Raw genomic sequence first — 22,526 nt, 5'->3', positions numbered from 1 at the left:
TGAAACACAAAAACTGCGCTATTCGCACTATGTTAGGAATTAGTTTAGTTCAGATACCGCTGACTCAAACTTGGTTGGTGAAACGCGCGTCGAGAAGAGGCTTGCAGTTCTGGTGTTTGGGAGTAATGCTTGTTTTGGATAGAAAAGATTTAACGCATTTTAGAGTTCTGGTCAGGACATTATATAACTGATTTTCAATTACATTCACCCTAACAATGTTGAAGTGGATCTGGTTAATTTAATCATGAACAATATGTTGTTCAGAGTGAAGAAAAACATCAGAGCGATTCATATATCAGTGGTTGATTTATATCAACGGTCTTCAAGACAAGTTACAATGTCAGTAATGTTATTTATATTATCGTTTCTCAGAATTGTTAACGTCATTTTGTTTGAGTCAGTTTTAGCAATGTTGCAATGACACGGCGGCGGTTGGCTTTTTCAGGAGTGCAGACTGATTTTTATTCTTTCCGAAATAGGAATTATAAAAACATTAGCAGAAAGAACTGTTATTATTTAGTTTTGAAAATGAATGGTTACACAACAAAAGGATATTCTGCAAGAGATTCAATGAGATAAGAACAGATAATACAAAGGCATAAGGTAAACTGCAGGCTGGGACTTATGTTTTTTCATAAACTACACCTTACGATTTGATCTCCACAAACTTTATTTGAAAAATATATCACATGTTTCGCTAACAGAGTAGCTTCTTCAACAGTGATTTGAATACTACTGTGTTAGCGAAACATGTCGTGATATATTTCTCAAATATAGTTTAAAAAATTAAAAAACAGGCTTTTAAAGAACATTGAAATAAAAAGTTAAAAATTATTTTTTTTAAATGAGTGTAACGAATCTGAAGCCGGCCCTGACCGATATCTCAGCCAGCAAACACATGATTCATCGCGAACCACCGCGAAAGGTATAGATGAGTGCGGAAACCTCTAGAGAGATCTGGAACGTTCGTTGACGATATAAAAAGGCCGCTTTCCATCCCGAGAGTCAGTCAGTCTGTATCTAGAAAGTGAATCGTGTGTTTCAATAAAGAATTCGAACTGTGAAGATAAATTAAGCGTTAGTTGTATAAGTGTTGTATATAAATTAGTTGTGATAGAGAAATATTGTTAAAAATGAATTTGTTTAAGACAGTTAACTCTTTAATTCGTTACATAAGCTTAAAACAATGACGAAAGAAAAATATTAGTATTATTGTGAAAAAAGCGTGGGCGCTTTGTGCCATATTTTTTTTATATCAAGCGCTCGTCGCTTAACGAACGAAAAATACTAGTATTATTGTGAAAAAAGCGACGAGCGCTTCTTGATATACAAAAAATATGGCACAAAGCGCCCACGCTTTTTTCGCAATAATACTAATATTTTTTGTTCGTTATTGTTTTAAGCTTATTTAAAAAAAATTTAAAACTTTTTAGTTCGATGTTCTTTAAAAGCGTGTTTTTTAGTCTTTTTAAACTATATTTATTTTATCTAAACTTTGGGATCAATCATCCGTATATTGTTTAGAAAAATGACCATTGATATTTTCGATTACGTACAGCGCCATCTGCCCGCGAATAGATCAATCAATAATGTCGATATATCAAGATTACGTACAGCGCCATCTGCCCACGAATAAATCAAGCAATAATGTCGATAATTCTGTCAAATACAGATCCGAGCTTGAGAGTTACAAGCAAACTGACAAACAAACCAACATACATACAGGTGAAGCTAATATAAAGCGGGTAATAATAAAGTTTGTGGAGATCAAATCGTAATGTGCAGTTTATGAAATTATTATGGATCTTCATCAAGTAACGGCAGAATCAATCAGAAAAATAGAACATGTACAAGTCAGCAGTGACATACCATGCCAGGTTATACAGGGAAGCCATCAAAGTAAATATAAATACAGGAACAACTTCGGTAGGTCAGAGAAAACTTGAGAAGTCAATAAAGCCTGGCTTTCTGTCTAGTGAGACTCTGGCCTGTAACTACCTGAAAGCCATTATATGCGATCACAGGAATGTAAATGATCTTATATAACCCCATTCCTTGTACTCCTGAATACACCACCCACTCTTTTCGGAAAAATATTGAGAAACACTAAAATGAACGTAAGTCAACAACCTCAGAAATGAAAAATACGACGAAACCTGACAGTGAAATATTTATGTTTTGAAGCTATTGATAACTTTTATAATAACATGTCGATGAATTTGTTATAGAATGGAATAATTCATTCGTTATTCGAAATTTTTAACAAGTATACAGATTTTTGCCGATGATACCACCATTTCTTGACATGGATCTGACAAAAATATCAGTCATGACGTTAAACTGATACTGAGTTGTTTAAAAAATAGTTCGACATAAATCAATCGGTGTTTAATATCAAAAAACTATTGTACTGACTTTTAATTGTAATTCTGTCTTTTCAGTCCCATTGGGTGATGGAGAAATAAAAAGCACAGTACAATCAAAATTTCTGGTACTGAATATAGATGAAGGTCTGAAATTCGACAATCATATAGTATAGCAGGCAAATATCTATCTTCTGGAAGCTGTGCTGAGAGAAAGATTGCCACGGAGGTGGGATATGATATAAGGCTGATATATTTGTCTATGCACTCACTGAGTCCCATTTACGATAAGCAATTGCATTTTGGGGAGTATGCTCTAAACAGCTCAATCAAGCTGTTTTAGTTATAAAAAAGAGACCCTATGCAGCTTGAACTCAAGAAATTTGAGTTAACCATCTTCAAAAGCAATGGAGTATTGACAGTTGATGATAGTATTCGAGAAAGATTTAACAATGCCCCTTACGTATACTTTATTATATCTCGTCAAAATCTGAAACTGCCATTAGCAACCAACAGAATGATTGAGAATAATATTATACAGGGTGTTCCTTAAACACATGCTAATATTTAAGGAGGTAATTCTTAGACCCATTTTAAGGAAAAAACGTCCTATGGACGTATGTCCTAAACGCCTTAACTTTTGAGATACAGGGTGGCAAAGTTTTCAAAAATAATCAGTTTTTTAATAATAACTGAGATAATTTTATAGACATCTTTGGCATATTTGGTACATATGTTCCATACCTCAAGGCGCATTTTCTGATGTAAAATTTTCTTAATTTTCTCTGCCAGTGGCGTACGTACGAGTTTTGAAATGTATATTTTTGGCGAAAAAAATACTACGCCACTGCTTTATCTTGAATTAAAAATTATTTTTAAAATCTCCATACATTTTTGAGCACATTTGCATTGCTGGGTTTTCCTTGTCCGACGCATGGTTTTCGCTCAAAAAATTAAAAATCGCTTTACTTAAGGATAAATTCCTTAAAAATCTGATGCGGTATCGTGCATCGACTGAAAGCAAACTAAGAGATCAGATTTGTTGCAAAATAATTGAGGATCTAAAAGGTATTTGTTTGTTGTCAGATGCACTGTTCTCAATTAAAATCACGTCATTACGGCACCTCTTGGAAATATGGAGTTTGTCGATATGTGATTTCTTTTAAAGATTGAAAGCAGAAAAAACAGCGTACCCACCATAGCAATAAAAAACGAATTCTCTGTATGTACAAACGTCAGTAGCTAATATTGATGTTGGTTTAAAGTAAGGTGTTGGTGTTAAAAACTGTCACAGCGCGTTTTGATTGATTATGAAGTGTTATTGAAGTAATTTTGGTAGTCCGCTGTTTTTCTGAATATCAGTAAATATGGTAAATTATACGAATGCGGAAATGGCGCAAATGCATTACGTATATGGCCTTGCCGATGGTAATGCAACAGAAGCCAGGCGCATTTATCAGGAAAGATATCCTAATCGTGCATTACCAGATAGCCGAACCTTTTCAAATATTCATCGTCGACTTGGGGAAACTGGTAGTTTCAAGAAAGGGACTCCGGAAGGTAGACCTCGTGTAGTAAGAACTCCTGAAATTGAGGAAGCGGTGCTGCAAGAAATTGAGGAACATCCTGTGACGAGTACGGGGAAGATCGCTAGAACTCTGGTGGCGGGGTGAGTGGCGGGGGATCACTGTCTCTCTCTTATGGGTGTTTGACAGTCCCCCGGTGCAGACCACACGGCACTCACCCAGTAAAGTTATCGGTCAACTACCCTATCCCGCATCTGCGGGCAACAGGCGTTGGCCGATTTCAAGCTAGATGTGTGGGAGAGGTGCCTCGCAAGAGCCCTCGGCGGTTACTCATCCAACGCTGGAAAGGTAGCTTTCCTAACATGAGTGCCCCTTGGGGTAACGTAAGGGTATGCGGTGCAAACCACACGGCGTACACCCAAAAGTCGTTAATGAACCGCCCTATCCCGCACCTATACGATTAATGGGCGCGACATCTTCGACATATGATGTGTGGTAGAGGATGCTCGCGAGAGTCCTCGACGGTTACTCATCAAACGTTGGAAAGGGAACTTTCCTAACATGAGTTCTAGGGGGGAGGTGAGTGCCCGCTCGCGGCTGGAGGCTAGTGAGCCTCATCTCCAACTGGCGTTGGCCTCTTAGGGGCAGCGGCTCCGCTAGCGGGTAAAGGGATACAGGGCTGCGGTAATCCATTCATGGGTGCATTGCAGCCCCATTATGAGGCACTGGACGGCTTATGCTGTTCCGTGATCCTCGCCTGCTTCTGTACGGATCCAAGCGTTCGAGGTGTCGGGGCTTGCGGTCCTTCCGGGCTCTAGTATCCGAGTCTAGCCTTGGAGGGCACCAAGGCAGACGCTTGAGGTGTCGGAACCCGGATGGACGGAGCTACTAGTATCCGAGCTTAGGACCCCGGCCGGCCACTTCCGGGACCATATTCCCAATTGATTTGGCATGGCTGGCGGGGGCAGGTGTGCGACGCGAGCACTCTCTGGCGAAAGAAGAGCTTAGTTAACTTGTACGAACGTTCGGTCGAACGCTGCCGATGGTCCTGTCTCTTGGTTAGCCACACTAAGTAGATGTAAGGAAGCAATTCCGGGTTCGGTGAGCGGGAGGAAGCCCTGCGAAATCCTGTTGGTGTGGGGTGAGGGGCGGTACCCGCAAGGATTTCCCGAAAATCCACCCCTCCACGCCCGATCGCATCCAACGCCAGGGTACGTCTGGGGGGCCTAACCGGCCCCCCAGGCCCCCCGGTGCGGTCGTAACTATGACTCTCTTAATGACTCTCGACTTTGTTATACCCATACCATATTTCAAGAGTGCAGGCATTACTCCCCAGAGGTTTTCCACAGCGTGTGAACTTCAGTCAGTGGTATCTACAAAGTATTGCACTAAATTCGCAGTTTGAGACACAAATTTTGTTCACAGACGAAGCAAATTTTTCTCGGAATGCCATTCAAAATTTCCATAACAATCATGTGTGGGCTGAAGAAAATCCCCATGCAATAACCGAAACCCATTTCTAACACCAATTTTTGGTTAATGTATGGGCAGGAATTATAGGTGATCATCTAATAGGCCCATTTTTTCTACCAGGACGTTTTTGTGAAAAATTTATTTTTTTGCAGATTATGTTTTCAAATATTATTAGGGAATTGGTAATGCGTTATGAAGCAATTTTCAGATTCTCATTCATTTTAGAATTGATCTAATTTCTTAATTTGCTTTCTGTCGATTTTTATTTTTTGAGTGAAAATCATGCGTCGGACAAAGAAATACCAAGAGATCAAATTTTCTCAAAAATGAATGAGGAGTTTAAAAATGATTTTATTTTGAAAAGAAAGCATTGGCGTAGTACTTTTTCCCCAAAAATATTCAATGCGAAACCCGTAGGGATGCCACTGTTTGAAAAAATACAAATTTGTGTACATCAGAAAATGCCCCTTGAGGCATGGAACATATGTATCAAATATGCCAAAGATGTCTACAAAATTATCTCAGTTATTATTAAAAAACTGATTATTTTTGAAAACTTTGCCACCCTGTAGTTAAGGCGTTTAGGACATACGTCCATAGGAAGTTTTTTCTTAAAATGGGTCTAAGAATTACCTCCTTAAATATTAGCATGTGTTTAAGGAACACCCTGTATATGATGAATTGAAAATGTATAACCACCTGTCGTCGATTATGGAATTAATTGATTTCAAGTTTTTCTGAAAAAAACCCTTAAAAAAGTATTTTTTACCAACCCAATATAAAACACTCAAGAGTTATTCAATTCATTTACCTAGTGCTACCTGATCACATTACGCTTGGCAGAACTGAAACTGACAATATGTTTTAATGACAAAAATCTTTGTAAAAGATTTGTTAATGTGTTTTATTTTTTGATTTCATTATTTTTTGTTAGTTTGATTCGAACTGAGATCATAATTATTGAATTGGCAGTATGCTACTAGTATTTTTCAATTTCTTGATTTCATATTCTATTTCTAATTGTATTATTCATTTTGAAAACTGCCTTTATAAAAAAATCTTCTTAAGACAACAACGTATATTTTGATTGATTGATTGAGCATATACACAAAAAAACCTTTTGGACTGGTTGGTTATAATCATGACACAAATCAATGATTTTTTTCCATAAAATGCATCTTTGATGAATTGTTTTATAAACATTTCAACCAATTTATTAATTTCCGCAATAATTAACTGTAACTAAGATGTTTGCTAAATGTCAAAAACCAAAGTCTTTGAACAAATAAACACACAGTTGCTATTATTTGCATTTTTGATCCTTCTCAAAGATCTATACTACTCGTTCAGTAGCCGGGCGGTTTGACATGGGTGCTTTGTTCACTCAGTCAATCAGCCGATGTGTGAGTCGATGGTTCAAGTCCCAAGCTGAACGCTCGATTTTCACTCGCTATCGTCCAACCCGTGTTAGGAATCACACAAATCACACGTCGTTCGTAGGAGTGCGATAGCTGGTTAACGAAAAAAAAAATTTAAACATATTTCAAACTAAGCTCAGTTAGTTATTTATATAGTTTCACTCAATTTTACTTCACCCTATACCCTCAAAGCGACTTCAATAGAGTAGTGTCATCTGACATTGGTAGTGAGAGTCTGGCTTCTATACAAGAAAAAACCCAACTGCTTTCCTTACCGACCTCGTTGCTTCAAAAACCCGTAAGTTCAAATATATTACTTTTACTACTCTATTGGTGGATCTAAAGAAATGTCGCATTCACCAAAACTCTGACAATACAGCTGCGATCAATTTAACGTAACTTTATAGTTACAACCGGAAAATCTGACGTGAAAAGAATCTATTGAAAACACTTTTTCCACACCGGTACAAAATACCGTCTCTTGACGCACGTTTTGCTAACCAAAATAGTGAATTATAAATAGTCATTTTTTGATGTCGCTAACTTGGTTGGTGAAAAGTGTGATGAAAGATTGGATTTTGTTTTAGTGTGGAAGTTTTGAATATACTCGGGGCAAGTCGTCTTTGAGATTATTTAGTTACATAACAGTGACATTTACTGCCATTCCATTCCGTTATAATAACTGTCAACAAGTTTGTTTTGGAATACTTGAATATTTGAACATTAGGTTGTTCTCTATCTAATAAATGTGCTCATTAATTAATATCTAAGTAGAGCCCCTATACAACAAATTCATAAAAATTGCTTGATGGCCAATGAATTTGAATGACCTATATTCATTAAATTGGAGAGAATTTGAATTTACATTTCAAATTATTTTACAAGACCTCTTGAAACATTTTTGATAGAGTCAGTTAATCAATATCAATAATTTACTCACCTACAGCTACTGTACAATAAATACTTTGGACATTGGGAAGCAGAGAGAGGCGTGATATCTCAACACAAGTTACTTCTAGTTGTCCTTGTGGAACAATTTCGTTATCTTCTAGGTCTAACTGACTAGGGTCAGTTTTTACAAAGAAAGGTTTATATCTGTAATTGACAAGGTTTCAGATATCGTGTGAAATTTATGAAGATAATTGGGACAAAACTGTTTGTCTTGCTACCTCTCCATCATTATACAAAAAACATGAGAAAATTTCAACAAAAGGAAGAAAGTATATTTCTTAGCAATCCTGTGAATGAAATCTGTTCAAATTCCATTATGGAAGATTGAATTACTGACTGAATAAGAAAAGTGATTTTCGTGTAATTTGAGTTCATATTCTTAAAATAGTTGTTTTGATTGAATTTTTTTTCCAGTTTATGCATGATCTACACATCTTTGTGAAGGGATTTTCTTGAAGGTAATTACCCTCTTGCTTTATTCGGAAGTTTTAAATATTTTTTCAGAATGATGGAGAAGTAGGAATCCAAAAATTTTTTGTTTTGACAAAAAACTAATTCCTTCTGAAAAAAAGACTTTTTCCGTTGAATGAATGTTAGTTGTCAAATACAGTAGAATCCGGATATAACGACCTTCAAGGGACCGGATATACTATGTCTTACAAACCAGACGATGCACAAAACGGCAAAATTATTTCTAAAGTACATACATACTCAACTTACAAATACCTGAATATTATAAATGCAAAAGCTCGATTTTCTTATTTAGGTAAATAAAATATTTTATAGGAATCACATATGCTTTATTTCAATGGTTCTTAAATATTCCAAATTACAAACATAGGTACCTACATAATGTACTCTAATACAAAAAGATAAATTACACACGTACTGTACGAAAAAAACTGCATTTGAGTTTGTTTTTGACAAACTTTTGTTCGCTAGTAACAACTTTGTACAGCATTGTGAATTCGTGATATTGTTTTCATAAGATCATCATTAAAGTTAGTGAACAAACACATTGTGCATTTCCGCAGCCTTCAGAGTTTCAGACACACTCAAGATTGGATAAATCTCCTCTGGTTCGTCATTTTCACCGTCGCTAATGTAACGAATCTGAAGCCGCCCCTGACCGATACGCCAGCCGACTTATCGAACAAACACAAGACATCACCGCGAAAGAATGCAGTCTGGAACCGCCGGTAAAATTCTAGTCGAGTACCGAACCGTCTACAGAATTCTCGAAAGGACCTTTACCGATATAAGCCCGTCTTCCCGACGGTGACATTTTCCACAATGTTTTGATCAGACGATTTTTCACAAGTGGCGAGACAGCATTACTGACACATGCGTATTGTTCAAAGTGCTCGATTGTTATGGGTAACTGATGCCTATCAATAGCCCTCGCTCAGTGTCTTCTTCATTAAAATCATCTGCGTTTGAAGTTACGCCACATTCTACAATGCTTCGCACAAAACCAGCGTGTTTGTAACAGGTTAAAATTGTCCTTTGCTTGAGTTGGTTCCAGGCCTCTTGAATCATTAGAATAGCATTAAGAACAGTGATCTTTGGATACTTGACATTAATACTTCCTCAGCCGTCAAGAAACTGGATCATTTTCAGGACAAAGTTTTTACGAAAATTTACTTTCAAAATCGAATAATCCCTTGATTAATGGGTTGCAACACTGATGTCGTGTTTGGAGGCAGAAACACCAGGGTTTGATAGTTTTCCTCCTGTACATTTTTCACCTTTGAATTTCAACGTCTTGTCCGGGGTTAATTTATAAAACAGCCTGGTCTCATTAAAAATGTCTTCATCTCTAAATTGCGCAAGTAAAATAGGCCAAATTTTTTCTAAACAATCGATTACATCACTCTCTGTTGAACTGACAAAAACTCGCCAGCAATCTAACCACTGACGATGTTGTGTATTACTTTAAAACGGTTCATCCAACTCATGGAACTATGAAATTTTGCGTGTCTAACTGTCTAGCACAAAAATTTGCCTTCTCTTGTAGTTAAGGCCCATTAACGGGTATTCCCCGGTCGCTTTGAAGATTAACCCACTGTAAAAATGCCTTATCCAACTGCTCACCAGTAGATATCTTTGCATTTCAAAACGTTGGCATTAAACAGCGGCTCTATCTTATTCTTCTTAATTGTGGATATTGTAGAATGAGATACGCCAAACTCTTTTGAGAGGGCTGCATTTGATTCACCGGCTTCTATTCGGTGTAATATTGCACTTATTTCTTCAATTGTAAAACACTTCGCTTCACAGAACTCATTTTGTAGAGATTTATCATAACTCTTTCATTTGGAGAACTGTGTTTATGTGGAATAAACTTTCTGAGAACGTTTTTCCAAATGAATTTAATCTTCAACAATTCAAATCCAATGTGAATCACTACTTTCGCACAGGCACCGATCTTAGAGCGTCTTAAGGATTTTCCTGTAGTTCTTGTATTTTGACAAACAGTAACTATGAATTACGCGCGTCAACAAAGAGGGGTGAAGCGTGTGGTGAAGTTGGGGACGCGCCGAGGTATTGGTGCATTTCATCAGTTTGGACTTCCCTTGTCTAATATGATATAAATTGATTTGAAATCCCTGAAAGAATCTGTAAAAAATTTAAAAGATTAGCTGAAAAAACAATTTTATTAAGCAAAAAAAACTGAAATTGCAATGAAATAACATACAAGCAACAACCAAAAAAATTGAACTATCAAAACGAGCTGAAAAATCAAAAAATTATTAACAAGAAATGAAAATTGAAAATATAAAATTGAAAGATTCCAAACCAAGTTACTTCACGACGTTTCGATTGTTAGTATCCACAATCTTCCACAGTCTTCGGGTGATAACTGCACTTATTCCTTCGAGATCTGACTATTTATAGGCTAGATGGACTGCATACAGACTTGTGCACATTTCCAATTGCACAAATCAATCTAATACAGAGTGCAACAGACAGTTGGTTGACACTGGAAGTCACAGCATTCTGGAAATGACCTCTGACTTTATGCCCACAACTGTCTACCAATAACTGCCTTATAAAGTACTATTCCCGAGTAGAGAGGACTGGATCCTCCGGGAGAAGGAAAAATTAAGAGCCGATAGTTGTTGGCTCACAGATGGATCAAATACATCTTCCGGTTCTTGTGCAGGTGTTTTTAGTCGCAGACCCAGGACAGAGATATCTACCTGCCTAGGAGCTTATGCGACTGTATTTCAAGCGGAAATTTACGCTATTGAATTGTGTGCGGAGAGATTGGATAAATCCAATCTCATAAACAAGTCAATAAAAATATTCTCGGACAGTCAAGCAGCATTGAAAGCTCTTGGCTCCTACCAAGCAACGTCTAAATTGGTAGCAAATTGCCAAAAACGACTCTCCTCGATAGGAAGATTCAACAGATTGTCTCTGGTCTGGATTCCTGCCCATACTGGCCTGGAAGGCAATGAAGCTACTGACTCCCTTGCAAAGGAGGGTGCTGCAAGCAGCTTCATCGGACCAGGACCTGTCGTCGGCATCGCTTTAGGCTTTGCCAAACAAAGATTGAACACCTGGATGGCAAGAAGATTTATGGACTTCTGGCAGAATCTTCCAGGATTGAATTGGCGTTTATTCATCCTTCAAAGCTTCATACCACACAGTTGGTGAACTACAGTAGGGATGAACTACGATGTCTAACAGGCCTTCTTACAGGTCACTGTCATTCGAATCATCATATGCAGAGACTCGGACTGTCGGAACACAGTGTGTGTCGCCTCTGTTTGGAAAATGATGAAACAGCAGAACACATACTTTCTGCCTGCCGCGCTGGGGATCAAATCAGGTTTTTAGACTTCGGCAGAGCAGTACTCTTACCATCTGACCTGAAAGACCACTCACCATACAAACTAATCCGCTTCGTTAAGAAGCTGGGTTTATTTGGTCGAGTGTGAATAGGTGTGAGCCACAATAAACCTTTGCGGGTTGCAGTGGAGGGTCGAATAGAACCACCCACTTTAGACCTAACCTAACCTAATTTATAGGTCATTCGACTGCTTTCACCTACCCCCTCTTTCCTCTCCCCGCTTTATTGGTTTTTGGCGGGAGCTGACCGTTTGGCGGGAGTTGGTCGTGTTCCGCTTGATTAGAGGTTTCCATATGTTACACTATATGATTTCTACGCTAGCTTGGCTAAATGCGTTGTTGGACAACATATATGTGCGGCTTCTTTGAATTTTCTCCTAAACCAGTGTTCCTCCTTGTGGATAATTTCAGCCTGAGCCCACTTGATGTTATGTTGATTAGTCCAAATATGCTCTGCTATCAAATCATCTAAAAGAACAATTCGTTCAGGCCAGTCTCAACTCCCTACAACGTAGGTTAATGGACTGACATCTATCAGAAAACAACCACTCCCCTGGATAATACCACGAAGGGCGTTGGATTATATCTGACAGGAGTCAGCGCAGGATTCTTCACTGAAGTTATTCCTGCATATGCTGTTGGCGATACAACTGCCGCAAAAGATTTTCCATTATTTGAACAAACTTTCAGACCGGTTTCAGGCTGTTTGGCCACTCGTCAGTGCAAGGTAGTGTATATCATCAACATAAAGTCGATGATTTTCAATAATTGAAAATCGAATTCCCTCAGAGTATCATTTCTCGAACTAAGCAGAAGCAGAAAGAGGTATTGAGGTTAACTCGTTCATAGGCAGATGGGGCGATGACAAACTTGTTGTTGTCTGCTTCTACTTAATTCGAGGAATGATACTCTGAAAGAATTCGATTTTCAATTATGGGAAATCATCGACTTCATGTCGATGATATACACTACCTTGCACTGACGAGTGGTCAAATAGCCCGTAACCGATCTGCAAGTGTGTTCCAATAATTGAAAATCTATTGCGGCAGTTCTATCGCCAACAGCATATGCAGGAATAACTTCAGTGAAGAATCCAGCACTGACACCTGTCGGATATAATCCAACGCCCTTCGTGGTATTAGTCAGGGGAGTAGTTGTTTTCTGATAGGTGTCAGTCCATTAACCCACAGTGTAGGGAGTTGAGACTGGCCTGAACGAATTGTTCCTTTAGATCATTTGATTTATAGTGAGTCTTCAAGTATGCCCACTGACTATATGTGAGATGCTCTGCTATTGTAGATGATTTCAGCTTGAGCCCACTTGATGTCATGTTGATGGGTTCAAACATGCTCTGCTATTCCGGATTTGCTGGTTTCCCCTCGCTGTGTGTGTTTTTTTGTGTTCGGCAATGCGAACTTTCAATGACCTCTCAGTTTCACCGATGTATGATTCTCCGCACTCGCAGGGTATCCGGTATATGCAATTCTTGGAATCGCAGTCCGCGTTTGGTGGCCTGGTTTTCGTGAGACTGCTACGGATAGTGTTCCGAGATCTGAAGCAGGTTCTGATGTTATACTTGGACCCAATCCTTCTTATCCTTTCCGACAATCCTCTGATTTAGGGAAGTACAAGTACTGGTTGTGGTAGTTTCTCTTCCTTGTGGAGTTCTTGCTGTCTTCTAGCTAAAGCCTGTTCCACCATTACTTTAGAGTAAATATTCCGTTGAAGGTTATTTTTGATGATGCCTAATTCCTTTTAGTCGTTGCATGTGTGTTATTCCATTGTAATTTCAGTTGTTTGCTTAATGAAATTGTTTTTTCAGCTAATCTTTTAATTTTTTTACAGATTCTTTCAGGGATTTCAAATCAATTTATATCATATTAGACAATGGAAGTCCAAACTGATGAAATGCACCAATACCTCGGCGCGTCCCCAACTTCACTACACGCTTCACCCCTCTTTGTTGACGCGCGTAAGTCATAGTTACTGTTTGTCACCTTTTTTTAAGGACAAAATACAAGAACTACAGGAAAATCCTTAAATGAGTATAAATCACTTGAAAAGGCTAATGTCTTAGCGAAACATGTTGTGATATATTTTTCAAATAAAGTTTGTGGAGATCAAATCGTGAGGAGTAGTTTTTGAAAAAACGAGGTATTGGTGCTTAGGTTTAGTAAACAAAAAATTGCGCGACGTTTTAACTGGACAAAAAAGCGAATAGTCGTTAAAAGCGAAGTCGTTATATATGAATTCTACTGGTTATGAATTTGACATTTGTAAAAATAGTGAATTTGAACATCAGTGGAGAAAATCAGTGTTTTTCGTTAACCGTTTTGAGTATAATATTTTTTGACAACTACCAAGGACGTTTGAAAATAAAACGAACTAATGAGAGAAAACTGTGAAATATATTTTATTTTTCCAATTCAGAATTATTCTGAAGATGGATATATTTTGGCCTTTCGAAACGTTAGGTATCAAAAACATTTTTAGCTCTTCTCATATAGGCAAACTCATCAAATATGACAAGTTACTGATAACCAGAGCAATTTTTTTGTGAAAAATATATTGATTTTACGCAGTAACTTAGTGGAGCGAACTAGAAACTTGCATTAAGTTCTCTATTACAATTTTAATTTCTTTAGATTATGGAAGGTGAAAATTCCCAAAAAGGTTAAAGAAAAACAGTAGTGAATTCATTATTTACCTTATTTTATAATTTGGTAAGGTGTGTTTCCTTTTAATTGCCTTTTTAATTTGATTTACAATGAGATTGGTGATATTAGATTGGAGTTGTCTTCCTTGAAAGTGGGATTCAACTGCTAGATCCAGAAGTGGGTCTGAATAAAAACTGAAAGACCAGTGTGTGTATGGTTGTCTCGAAAACTGCAATCTTGCCTGCCCACTTATCCTTTTAACTGCAAATTTCCTTTAATTACTTACAAAAATATACTTGTAGGACTGAACTGAAAATCGTTCAGAATATTGAACTTTTACTATTGAAGATTTACAAGTTTTTTTGATACTATTATTTTGGACTATCAGAAAAACATTTTTTTGTTAAGTATTGCCACCGGTAGACATATAGACAGCTGTTTCAGCCTATTGGACATCGTCAGTACCGGGCAGGCGGTCCTCGATTGAAGACAAAATGTGAATAACCAAGAAAAGTAGGTACTCAATAAAAATAGCTGTGTAAACGCGAGCGAGACATAAGTGGAACCACCTATTGATGTGACATCCAAGTTAACTTGCCAAGTTTTTATGATCTATAGATCTATGATCTATAGAAACAGAACAATATTCAAGTTAAATTTATCGGTGAATCATTGACAAAACGAATGAATGCAATGAATTGAATGAGGTCTTTTACTATTATAAAATTTCTTTTCCTTTTCTATTTTACCAAAACAAGGGGATGATGTGGATTAATTAGGTATCTATAATAACAAAAGCTTTCCATTATCACTGGCACTGCATTCGAATGTAGATACATTTTGTACAATATCAAGAGTATTACTAAACATACATTTACCATACAATGGTGTAGGATACAAACCTTTTATTGATAGGTAGGCTGTTTTTCCAAACTTCATTCTACCATCTATACTCAACATAAAATTTCCAGTGTAATCTACATTCAACGATAAACTAACTGTTTCTATATAGCCTTCTTTCTTATCCAACTTGACACTGTCTACAGTGATATCTTTAATATCTGGAAACTCTGTTCCCAAGTGCATATCTTTAATCTAAAACACCAAAGATTGAAATCATCTACCGATCCCTGTGAATTATTTTTTATTTCAAAAATATAAGAACAGAACATTCAAAATCCAAAAATATATATTTTACATGACATATCACCATGAACTTTCAATATGAGTTGCAAGAGGGATAGTCTTGCCAACTGTGGATATGAGGTGATGAACCCAGTTTGCAGATCAGAAATTTTGTAAATCTACTGTAAACATTTTCAATTTTTGGACATTACAACTGTGGGGAACATTCTAACTTCAGCATGTTGTTATTGCAACTGAAATATTATTCTACAGGCAAGCATTAGGTTTTCATAATATATGATAGTTTTCATGTACCTAAAACAGGAATTGAATGTAAAAATTTCGAAAATTTTTGAGCAAGAAAGCTATTATACCAGGTGACATGTACACGTTGACAGAAATTTGAAATTCAGAGTGAAGGTATTGTTCAACAAAAACTACATTTTTAATTTGTGATATACTGTTCGGAACCTTTGGTGTAGTAATGAATATTACCGGAGTTTTTTCCCAACACCAAATCGTTATTTTTACACCTCGACACGTGTTTCGATCAGCAAGTGATCATCTTCAAGAGGAAGTTTTTTTCTTCCTCTCCGGTAATATACATTTTTAATGATAAAACACTTAAAAATTCATACAGCATTAACCGGAAATGAGCTTGAAGAATTTTGAATAAAATCCTGTATATTTTTTTCGGTCAGTTAATCGAGTATAAAATTATTTTTTCAACGATATAACACATGTTGCCAATACTATTAAAAATGGCGGAGTAGGATCTATTTTCTCGAAATGGCGGCGTAGGATCCATTTTCTCGAAATTCAATATGGCGGTTCTATGACGTCATCTATAGAAATCAAACAACTCAATGTAGGTAGAAACAAACGACGAAGTTAGCTTAGTTTTTCAACATGCCATTTCAAAGCCTACTTGGTTGAAATAAAAATCTAAGAAATAGTGTTTGCTATTTCCATAATTTCGAGAAACCATTCAGTAAACTTCCTCAAAACAATATCAGAATACAATTGGGGAGGCAAAGGATGGAACATTCGACTCTGTTAGTTTTTTTTTAGTTCAAATAATTAAAAAATACAACTCCTATTAAGATTGTTGAGATAAATGAAGTAAAAAATGGCATTTGAAAAAAATAAAGAAAACTTAGCAAATTTCATTGTTTGTTTCTCCTTACATCGAGTTGTCTGACAATTTTCTATAGATGGCCCATATTATATTGGCTTTTTTAAGGATAAAACACAAGCACTACAGTAAAATCCTTAAGGCGTTCTTAGAGCGGTGCCTGTGCGAAAGTAGTGATTCACAATGGATTTGAATCGCTGGAGATTAAATCTATTTGGAAAAACGTTCTCAGGACGTTGAACCTCAAAACGATGAGCAGTCACAGTTCGTCGCGTATTTTTGATATGTATCTATAGAAAAAAGACAAATCTCCAACCTTTCTTCGATGCTCCAGACTACCAAGGTTGCAAGTGATGTTCGCGTCTTCAATCAGGCGAATGGCTCTTTTCTGGATGGAATCCAGCAGCTTCACGTTATGCTTAGGGGCGGAGCTCCATACATGAGAACAATACTCCAAAGAAGGTTTGATCTGAGCTTTATAAAGCATCAAGTTGCTGTTTCGGAACAGTTCCAAGCTTTTATGAAGCAGCCTTTACAATTCCAGCGACATGATTATGCCAAGATATATTGGTGCCCATTTCAATCCCCAACAAACTTATCAAAGCAGAAAGTGGAATTTTCTGACCTGACATTATTATGTTCGGTTCGGAAACATTTATCTTTTGGGAGAAAACCGATGCCTGGGTTTTTGTGGCATTGAAATGAACCTGGTTACTTTCACCCCAAAGTGTGCTGTCGTCAACAAAGCAATATATTGGATTCTTGTTTTTTTCCAATGAGTCCAATAAGATAAACAATAGAAAAAGAGTTGGAGACAATATGGATCCCTGAGGAACACCAGCGTTGATGGTGAAGGTATTCGAGAGATATCCAACGACTGCCACTTGCAGGGAACATTCTTTCAGCAAACTGAAGGGCCATACACAAAAATGATCCTACAAGCCATAGCATCGAAGTTTGGCCAGCAAACCCTTACGCCACACACGGTCAAAGGCATTAGAAATATCAAGCGCAACAGCTCCTGACTATCCATTTTTGTTGATTGCGTTATTCCAAATATGGGTGACATACGATAGAAGGTCGCCTGTTGATCTTTATTTCCGAAAGCCATATTGATGATCGCACAAGATGTTGAATCCTTCCAAATATTTGAGGATATGGTGGTGTACGACTTTCTCCATAATTTTAGCAAAGCGACTGGTCTATAGTTATTTGGAAGAGTTTTCTTGCCCTTTTTGGGAATAGGCTGAACCCGAGCAATCTTCCAACAAGAGGGAAAAGAGCATTCAATATTCAATTAAATAACCAAAAATACTGGTTAACCCTGCATACATTTTCAAGTGTTTTATTGTTCTGAATATCACCTTCAATGAACTATACCTGCATACTGAATTTCAAATTTCTTACCTCATAGTTGGTGGACCCTCTGACAATAATGGTTAAACATCAATTGACTTGACACTAAAAGTAGAAGCCAACTTTGAACAAGAGAAAAGGGTGTAAAACTTGAATTTATAAGAGGATATAAAACTGAATTTGTTGAAAAATTGAACAAATAAAGTTAAAAAGTCTGAAAATTGAAGGTATTTTAAAGCTGTGCTAATTCAAAACGTAAATTAGTGTGAAGTTATCCACAAATGTTCATCCTCAACTTCTGATGTAGAGACAACCTATGGTGGGATAGAACTACGTTATTGCGCAGTGTTGCCAAGTCTCTAAGAGTTCTACTTGCATAAGAATTTCAATATAAGAAATATTGCTGAATAATTTCAACATAAGACGTTATAAATTTTTACTAGAATAAAAAAAGTAATTTCGTTAAAAGTCCCTAAAAATTGATAGTATGATTCGTGGATCCTATATTCACGAGTGTCTCAAGCTGTTTTATCTCGATATCTAATGCAAAATAATAATCAATATATACATAGTTGATAAAACAGAAATATGTTTAAAAGCACAAATTTGTAGAAAACGCGTTTTGACGATCGTTAATTCATGAAAATAATTTTTTCCTTAGAGTGCTTGTTCACGAGACCTGGCTCAAATTATAATTCATTATCAAGACTTATACGAGGTTGAAACGAAAATTTGTGGAAAACGATTTTTGATCGAAAATAATGAAGAATAATATAATATCGTGAATTATAGAAAATATTTTTTTTTTATAATCTTAGAGTGCTTGTTCACGAGAGCTGGCTTAAGTTATAAATCATTATCAATAAATATACGAGGTTGAAACGAAAATTTGTGGTAAATGATATTTTGCTCGAAAATAAAGAAGAATAATGGATCGTGAATTATAGTAATCTCAGAGTGCTTGTTCATGAGACCAGGCTCAAATTATAATTTTGTTCCAACCTCGTATAAGTATTGATAATGAATTATAATTTAAATCAGGTCTCATAAACAAGCACTCTAAGATTACTGAGAAAAAAATATTTTCTATAATTCACGATAAACTATTTTTCATTATTTTCCTTCAAAAATCATTTTCCACAAATTTTTGTTTCAGCCTAGTACGAGTATCGATAATAAATTATAATTTGAGCCAGGTCTCGTGAACAAGCACTCTAAGATCACTCAGAAAAAAGTATTTTCTTTAATTCACGGTCCACTATTTTTCATTACTTTCCATCAAAAATCGTTTTCCACACATTTTTGTTTCAACCTCGTATAAGTATCGATAATGAATCATAATTTGAGCCAGGTCTCGTGAACAAGCACTATAAGATTACTGAGAAAAATTTATTTTCTATAATTCACGATGTACTATTTTTTCATCATTTTCCTTCAAAAATCGTTTTCCACACATTTTTGTTTCAACCTCGTATAAGTATTGATAATGAATCATAATTTAAGCCAGGTCTCGTGAAGAAGCTGTCTAAGTTTCCTATGGGAATTTTTTTTCATGAAATAATGATCGTCAAAAAGAGTTTTCTAGAAATTTGTGTTTTTAAACATATTTTTGTTTTATCAACTATGTATATATTCATTATTATTTTGCATTGTATATCGAGAAAAAATAGCTTGAGACACTTGTGAATATAGGATCCATCAATTATACTACCATCAATTATTTCAATTTTTACGGAAATTAAAATTATTTAGCAATATTTCTTTTATTGAAATGCCAATAGAACTCTTGGAGACTTGGCAACACTGCGCAATAATGTAGTTCTATCCCACCATAGGTTGTCTCTACATCAGAAGTTGTGGATGAAAATTTGTGTATAACTTCACACTGATAATACTTGAACCAAGAGAATATGATGATTTTATTAAGACTGATGAAAATTTGTGGAGAACTTCATACTAATGAAACGTGAACCAAGGGAATATGATGATTTTATTAAGACTGATGAAGTGATTACTAAGATTGATAGTTCAAATGCTTTGTTTGATGCTAATAGAAAAACTTCTTCATAAAAATGAAAATATGAAAAGGTTATGAGTCAGTACTTACAAACTGCAACCTTGTCAAAGAATGAAAACCCCATAAACCCCACCATGAACATGACATTGGAAAAAATCAAAATCCTGATATATTTTCATGAAAATGAACAAATAATATTGCTTCTACTATTTAGGACATGAAGAATTTTCTTCTAAAATTTACTTAAAATCTTTCCGCCAAACATATGTGGTAACAAAATATGACTGTTCTGAAAATATTGAATTATCTTATTCAAAATTGTGTGACATTTTCATGAGTTTTCTATAAGAATTAAAAAAAAGTAACAGAGGTGATTCCTGAAACATCCAAAGGAAGTTTTTTTTAATTCATATAATTCTGTTTTATTGAAGCACCAAGAAACATTTAAAATAAGTGTTACCGACAAGTTTGATGTACCAATATCTGAATTTTATTCACATGCAAATTCAGTAACTTGCTTTAATATTTGATTTATTTTGAAGTTATGATTTCAGGGGACGGAAAACTTATAAAAGTCAGAAAAATCACGACTGTTTTTGAAAACTTGATGGAATTTTGTTAATAATGTGTACAAATGAAATGGATACTTCATGATATCTCCATATAAATTATAAGTTTATATACATTGGAACAAAATAATCACTGGTTCTTATGTTTTGAGTATGATTTGTCAAGTATTTTCAGGTACAAACCAGTTAGACAAGTTCACCGAGTATATGAAACCCAGTTCGACACAGTAAATTGAAATAATTTTCATCTGCCACATTAACACCAAATCAATTTGCACTTTGAAAGTGAATCAAGTTGTAAACTTACCGTGATTGAATCAAAAAATTTTCCTATCGTAGTCTTTGTCAATAGTTCATCAAATTCTAGGCTAAGTTTCTTATAAAGAAATCGCTTTATAGATTCCGAGTGCCGAAGCTCATGGAAAAGAAACTGAAGAACCAAACTTATTGGTAAACTGCAACCTTTTTCTTTGTCTTCTAAGTCATCATTTTCTAATTGTTTTTTGATAGCCTAAAACAACTTCAAGTTGAGTTATGAAAAGTAATGATCAAATTTATTACTTGTGGCAGACTGTAGTCCAGTGATTTTTTATTCACAGTCGGTTTTGCTACAGGACCCTTTTTCAAATAAACATATAGAATATAGTACTGTATAGTTAGTGTTAGAATTATTCCAAATAATACTGATATGCACCCCAAGAAAAACATTGCAAAAATATCCATTTCAGAATTATAATGATGTAGCAGTATTATCACAATTTTTTTAATAAGGAATGTTGTGGTTTTTGAGTGAATTTGATGGTTCACATCATTTCCTTTATTCTTATAAACTCAGTTGCACACAATGTTATTACTTAATTCAGGAACCTTTCAAAAATTTAAACTCATACTGTTTTTCTTTTCTGAGCATTTCATTTTTATTGTGTACTGTGTACATAAAAAACCGCACAACTCCAAGGAGGTCAGTTGCGTAATATTTGACACAGAACACATTATTTTTGTTTACTTCGGAAGTAGAACATACCTTTGACACAGTAGAACTTTCTACTATGCCTTTGGCTCTTTGGCAAATCATGCTTATGAAAGATTTAGTGTTCCGTGTTCAAAGATTTAAGCTGGATTCGCACAGCTGCGTAGCCGATATATCGTAATCGTGTCATCGGACAGAAATCAATGAATCTGATACAAATTTTGTGAAGAATGTGTAATTGATTTATGTGTTTCTTGATTTTTAAGGTATATTTTGTAATAACGAAAATTTCAATTGAGAATTTTTTATATATTAATTTCTCAAAATATCTATGATTTGAAACAAATGACTGGTTGTTAAATTTACATAATTTCGATTTCTTGTTTTTTCTTATAGAAGTCAAAGAGGAAAAATATATTATGTGGTAGTGCTATAGAAGTAGGTAGTTAAAACAGTTTGGTATTGGTGTTTTATCGTTTATTTTCTCCATTATCGGAATGAATTTAATGAGTTGGATAGTGATGCGCCGAACTAAGGAACAATCCCTATTTTTTATGTAGATAATGAAGAATGAATATTATGAAAAAAGAAATGATTATTATGTTTCATAGGTAGAATGATATTTGTTCTGATAGCAGAAAATCATTGTAGTATTTTTTTAAACTGACCTTTACTCAGTTTGAAATCATTTGTGTTGTTACGTTCAGTTGGATTTAATTAGGATCAACATCGGCTAGGCTAGCTTATATGCTAATTGAAAAAAAAATACTAAAATGCGAAAACAAAGACTAAATCAAAGGTAATGCAGAACTTGGATCACAAAAGCTTCAAAAGTCTATGAATTTCAGAGATCAACTTCATAAAAAAACAGAGTCCGTCATACAGTCGTTCCACTTTTATGCACCAGTTGCTTGGGCACTCAACAAAGGCGTCAGCTGTTATTGTTTATCCTTGATTATTTATTATTATCAGTAATAATGTATTCAAGTAACACTTTACTGTGAGATTTCCACTGAACAGTTTACAAAACCACAACACGTTTGAAATGGGAGAACACTTTCGCTTTTCATTGTAATGATAATCAGTATGAAGCGGTGAAATGGCGCAT

The 22,526-nt window shown here is 35.7% G+C and overlaps 1 protein-coding gene across 2 annotated transcripts in view; it reads right to left on the bottom strand.

Annotated features, from left to right (window-relative positions):
* The window catches only part of Pdzd8 (PDZ domain containing 8), a 33,671-nt gene extending 12,229 nt beyond the window's left edge, over positions 1-21,442 (bottom strand). Inside the window, exons 1-5 of one of the 2 annotated variants that reach the window (XM_074177862.1) lie at positions 21,010-21,442; positions 20,756-20,959; positions 15,149-15,341; positions 14,297-14,507; positions 7,721-7,875 (exon numbers count right to left, since the gene is read on the bottom strand). In XM_074177862.1, the coding sequence (XP_074033963.1) occupies positions 7,721-7,875; positions 14,297-14,507; positions 15,149-15,341; positions 20,756-20,959; positions 21,010-21,171 (925 nt within the window). In that variant the 5' untranslated portion in view covers positions 21,172-21,442. Of the gene's footprint in view, positions 1-7,720; positions 7,876-14,296; positions 14,508-15,148; positions 15,342-15,444; positions 15,687-20,755; positions 20,960-21,009 lie in introns of those variants that run through there. The other variant, XM_074177863.1, reaches the window with a different exon arrangement.
* Positions 21,443-22,526: the final 1,084 nt, after the last annotated feature.

Source organism: Leptinotarsa decemlineata, unplaced genomic scaffold (genome assembly GCF_025532065.1).
Source record: "Leptinotarsa decemlineata unplaced genomic scaffold, Ldec_3_MD MMD2_tig00003308_RagTag_RagTag, whole genome shotgun sequence".
Lineage (NCBI taxonomy): Eukaryota > Metazoa > Arthropoda > Insecta > Coleoptera > Chrysomelidae > Leptinotarsa > Leptinotarsa decemlineata.
This window is presented reverse-complemented; position numbering and strand designations above follow the sequence as displayed.